Genomic DNA, 5,615 nt, shown 5'->3' on the forward strand with positions numbered 1-5,615 from the left:
AAAAAAAAAAAAAAAAGAAGAATGGCTCATGGCAGTAACATCTAAGCACGACTGGTGAGTACGGGTCTAGACGGAGCCATAGGAAGGTGGTTTGTTAACAAGCACTGACAAACTCCCTCAACTGGATGCTACAGAGGGAAAGATACCAGAATCTGCCCTCAATGGATGGATGGACACAGACAAGGGCACACATACACCCCACTACCCGCCCTTATGACACTCACATACATATACACACAGGAAATTCCTAGCAAATCAGCAAGCTCTAAGAGATGGAAGAACAGACTACACTTGTAAATAGGTAGAGAAGTTGAAAAGGACTCCTCAACTTCCTCCCGGTCTCACCTGAGAGTCCACAGAGAAGTTGCCGGCAGCACTGAGGGCATTCAGGAAAGGTTGCACATAGCGCCGGACAGCCCCCTCAATGTCCCAGTGGACGTCATGGGACTTGGGGTCTGGGTTGAGTAAACTGAAGGTGATCTCATAGCCTGAAGAAACAGGAGTCAGGAAAGTCAGAGGCTCCTGAGGACCAAAGAAGAGGGGCAGCGTGTACTCCCAGCTGAGCTGAACTTGTTTCTCTTCTGGATGGGGCTAGTTTCTATCATGGAGCCAAAAGGAGGACAAAACTGGGATGAGGAACACTGAGTAAGAAAAAGCTGCTAGGTGCTGTGGCTCACACCTGTAATCGCAGCATTTTGGGAGACTGACGCAGGCAGATCACTTGAGGCCAGGAGTTCGAGACCAGCCTGGCCATCACAGAGAAACCCCATCTCTACTAAAAATACAATTATTGAATGGGTACGGTGGCTCACGCTGTAATCCCAGCACTTCGGGAGGCTGTGGCAGGCAAATCACTTGAAGTCAGGAGTTCAAGACCAGCCTGGTCAACGTGGTGAAATCCTGTCTCCACTAAAAATACAAAAATTAGCTAGGCATGGTGGTGGGCACCTGTAATCCCAACTACTCAGGAGGCTGAGGCAAGGGACTCACTTGAACCTGGGATGCAGAGGTTGCAGTGAGCTGAGATGGTGTCACTGCACTCCAGCCTGGATGACAGAAAGAGGCTCTGTCTCAGCCGGGCGTGGTGGCCCACGCCTGTAATCCAAGCACTTTGGAGGCCAAGGCGGATGGATCATCTGACGTCAGGAGTTCAAGACCAGCCTGACCAACATGGTGAAACCCCGTCTTTAAAATAAATAAATAAATAAAAATAAAAATAAAAAAGAAAGAGGCTCTATCTCAAAATAAAATAAAATACAAATACAAAAATTAGCCAGGCATGGTGGCATGCACCTGTAATTCTAGCTACTCAGGAAGCTGAGGAGTGAAAATCACTTGAACTTGGGAAGCAGAGGTTGTGGTAAGCAGAGATCACGCCACTGCACTCCAGTCTGGGTGACGGAGCAAGACTCTGTCTCAAAAAAGAAAAAAGTAAGAAAAAAATTGAGACTAGAGAAGAAAAGGAGAAAGAAGTTCTCTGCAGATTTTCCTCCTGCCCAATGTAATTAATTTCCTCTCTCTTCCTGTGGCAAAGCCTGATGCCCTACCCAAGCTGGACTTGAGAGGCCGCCTCTTCTCAGCGCTCCACTTGTCCTCTGGAAGGTGGTCAGCCAGAGCAGCAGCAAGCACATCCTCAGTCAAAGACATGGCCTGGGCCACCTGGACTATGCGGCGCCCAATGATGTTAAAGGCCTCCCGATGCATCATCCCCCGCACCACTGCTGTCCTCTTGGGTCCAATGTAGCTCATCCTGTCCTGTGGGGGTGAATGAGGGACAGAATGCCCATGGCTCAGAAAAGAAAGCCGAAAAGCACCCTGGCTCTTACAGTTGAGAATCTGGCCTTCTCCACTGACCAACAGGTGTACACCTCTCTTGAGATTCAGTGAGCTATGAACTCAGCATTTCTGAGCTATGAATATATATTGAGAGTTTTCATGTGTTTCTGTTCCCTTCTCTTTCCCAGTAGACATGGATCCAGGCAGCATCCAACTCTTCAGGGGCTGGTAAAATGGTGAAATGGAAACTAAGAGATGGCATGTTGAGCAAGAAAAGCAGAATAAACAGCCAACTGGAGAGTCCGACATAAAAACGGCACATGGCAAAGAAACAAGTATTCACAATAGTATTATTTCTAGCAATAAAACCTAGAAATAATCCAAATGTCCATTAGCAACAGAATGAGTAAATTATGTTTATGTTTATACAATGATACATACATTCAACTACATAATTATGGATGATTCTCTCAACTATAAATGTTGAACAAAATAAAAGTTGCAGAGGAACATGTGCTATATTCCACCATTTATATAAATTCAGAAATGTAAAATTAAATACATTGTTTATAGAGACACAACATATGCGATCAAACTCTAAGGAAAAGCAAAAATTATATACACAAAATATGGTCGCCTTGGGCTAAAAGGGAATGGAGTACATTCACGGAGATCCACACTGTGCTACTACACTGTAGTTTGTAAGCTGGGGTGGGTATGGGGATGTTCATTAAAATTTTTAGTCTTTTTACAAAAATTAAATGTTTGATTATAAATTTTTTTTTGAAACGGAGTCTCACTCTGTCACCCAGGCTGGAGTGCAGTGGCACTATCTCACCTCACTGAAACCTCCATCTCCTGGGTTCAAGCGATTCTCCTGCCTCAGCCTCCCAAGTGGCTGGGACTACAGGCACCCACCACCACGCCTGGCTAATTTTTGTATTTTTAGTAGAGACGGGGTTTTGCCATGTTGGCCAGGCTGGTCTCAAACTCCTGACCTCAGGTGATCCACCCACCTCAGCCTTCCAAAGCGCTGGGATTACAGGTATGCAACACCGCACCCGGCCAATTCTTTTATTTTTAGTAGAGACAGGGAGTACAGTGACATAATACTAGCTCTCTGCAATCTCCACCTCCCGGGCTTAAGCGATCCCCCTGACTCAGCCTCCAAAAGTCACATCCAGCTAATTTTTTTTATTTTTTGTAGAGACAGGGTTTTGCCATGCTGCCCAGGCTGGTCTCGAACTTCTGAAGCAAATTGCCCGTCTCAGCCTCCCAAAGTGCTGAGATTACAGTGTGAGCCACCAGACCCAGCCAGCATTCTTTATTAAATTATTTGGAGTTTTCTGTAGCAAATGGAAAAAATGAGTAGCAATGGTGCAAGAAGGAGGTGACCCAGGAGGTCACAAGCTGAAGGGATAAGGCAAAGCCACGGCCTCTTTGTTACCCTACCTGGGGAAGAAGTGAGGAGTGTTCAGAGATCACGTACACAGTCAGGGAGCCCTCTGCTTGTTCCTGAGGCTCATCCAACATGGCTTCTGCCTCTGGGGACAAGAACAGGTGGTGCACCAAGAGCAAAACACCATCCCATCTCCCCCCACTCCCCACAGAATGCCTCACCCACCCCTTCACTCACATTCAGCTGACACAGTGGTCAGGCTTGGGTAAGCCAATCAATCTCTGTGGCCCTCAGGGGACCGGGTTGAATCCCACGGTACCTCATTCCCAGCATTCCCAGAGAGGTTTTGGAGGTAAGACAAAGTATGGGAACTAGGCACTTAAAGATCAGAAGGAAAAAGAGGGCTTCACATTAAAATGGTGTGCTCATCCCTTCCCATACCTTGCACACTGCCCGATGACAGGGCCTCCTCCTCATAGTCCAATGCCCTCCGATAGGCCTTCTGGAAACGGCATTTGATTTTCATTTTATCTAGGAGGGAAAGGAAGTAGCACAATGAAAAAGGCAAGCATCAGGCTTCTGCCCACCTTCCCAGCCCTAACACCATCCAGCATCTGGGACACGAGATGGTTGTTTGCCGAAAAAGTCCAAGCAGCTACAGCCAACTCTAATGATTTCTGGATGGATGATAACAAGCACACGATACCCGTTTCTCCCATCTGCCTCAGCTCTTGCCTTCGCCTCTGCACACACTGGTCCTTCAGCTTCAAGTGTCTTCTCAATGTGAAATCTATTTCAATAGTCACTATATTAATAGGTAAAAGGAGAAAAACCATATGGGCCTTCCAATCACTGCCCCAAAATAATTAAAATTCAGTGAACATTCAGGAGTTTGAGACCAGCCTGGCCAACGTGATGAAACCCCAATCTCTACTAAAAATACAAAAAATTAGCCCGGTATAGTGGCAGATGCCTGTAATCCCAGCTACTCGGGAGGCTAAGGCAGGAGAATCACTTGAACCTAGAAAGCAGAGGTTGCAGTGAGCCAAGATCACACCATTGCACTCCAGCCTGGGCAACAACAGTGAAACTCCATCTCAAAAAAAAAAAAAAATTAGCCAGGTATGGTGGTGCACGTCTGTAGTCCCATACTTGGGAGGTTGAGGGGGGAAGATGACTTGAGCCTGCGAGGTAGAGGTTGCAGTGACCCGAGGTCGTGCCACTGCACTCCGGTCAAGGCAGTAGAGCCAGACCTTGTCTCTAAAAAATAAAAAATAGGCCAGGCACAGTGGCTAATGACTGTAAATCCAGCACTTTGGGAGGCCAAGGCGGGCAGATCACAAGGTTAGGAGTTTGAGACCAGCCTGACCAATATGGTAAAACCCCATCTCTATTAAAAATACAAAAATTGGCTGGCTGCAGTGGCTCACGCCTGTAATCCCAACACTTTGGGAGGCCGAGGTGGGTGGATCACCTGAGGTCGGGAGTTCAAGACCAGCCTAACAAACATGGAGAAACTCCATCTCTACTAAAAATATAAAAATTAGCCACGTCTCGTGGTGCGTGCCTGTAATCCCAGCTACTTGGGGGGGCTGAGGCAGGAGGATCACTTGAACCTGGGAGGCAGAGGTTGCAGTGAGCTGAGATCGCACCATTGCACTGCAACCTGGGCAAAAAGAGCAAAACTCCATCTCAAAAAAAGAAAGAAAACATTCCTCTTTTCCTTATAAAAGAATTTTATAAGATCATATATTTCTTCCAGGAAGAAGAAATGACAGAATTGTAAAAATCACTAATTTGGCCGGGCGTGATGGCTCATGCCTGTAATTCTAGCACTTTAGGGATCAAGGTGGGAAGATTGCTTAAGCCCAGGACTTTGAGACCAGCTTGGGGAACACAGTGAGACTCTGTCTCTACAAAAAATTTAAAAATTAGCTGGGGTCAGGTGCAGTGGCTCATGCCTGTAATCCCAGCACTTTGGCAGACCAAGGCTGGTGAATTGCTTGAGGCCAGAAGTTCGAGACCAGTCTGGCCAACATGGTGAAACCTCGTCTCTACTAAAATTACAAAAATTAGCCTGGCATAGTGATGCACACCTGTAATCCCAGCTATGTCAGGAGGCTGAGGCATGAGAATTGCTTGAACCCAGGAGGCAGAGGTTGCAGTGAGTCAAGATTGAGCCACTGAACTCCAACCTGGGTGACAGGGTGAGACTCTTGTCTCAAAAAAAAAGAATTAGCTGGGCACAGTGGCACATTCCTGTAGTCCCTGGAATAAACCATCCCAGCTATTTGGGAGCCTGAGGTGAGAGGATCGCTTGAACCCAGGAGTTCAAGGTTACAGTGAGCTATGATAGGGCCACTGTACTTCAGCCTGAGTGTCAGACCCTATCTCAAAAAAAAAAAAACCCTTTCTCTACTTTTTCTTTTTCTTTTTTTTT

At 46.6% G+C, this 5,615-nt stretch overlaps 1 protein-coding gene across 1 annotated transcript in view; it reads right to left on the reverse strand.

The window, feature by feature from the left end:
- PIGS (phosphatidylinositol glycan anchor biosynthesis class S) overlaps positions 1-5,615 on the reverse strand; it is a 19,765-nt gene that overhangs the window by 6,204 nt on the left and 7,946 nt on the right. Inside the window, exons 4-7 of the mRNA XM_017542091.1 lie at positions 3,617-3,706; positions 3,229-3,320; positions 1,548-1,755; positions 346-488 (exon numbers count right to left, since the gene is read on the reverse strand). Of these exons, the coding sequence (XP_017397580.1) occupies positions 346-488; positions 1,548-1,755; positions 3,229-3,320; positions 3,617-3,706 (533 nt within the window). The remainder of the gene's footprint in view (positions 1-345; positions 489-1,547; positions 1,756-3,228; positions 3,321-3,616; positions 3,707-5,615) is intronic.

Source organism: Cebus imitator, unplaced genomic scaffold (assembly GCF_001604975.1).
Source record: "Cebus imitator isolate Cc_AM_T3 unplaced genomic scaffold, Cebus_imitator-1.0 Scaffold140, whole genome shotgun sequence".
Classification (NCBI taxonomy): Eukaryota; Metazoa; Chordata; class Mammalia; order Primates; family Cebidae; genus Cebus; species Cebus imitator.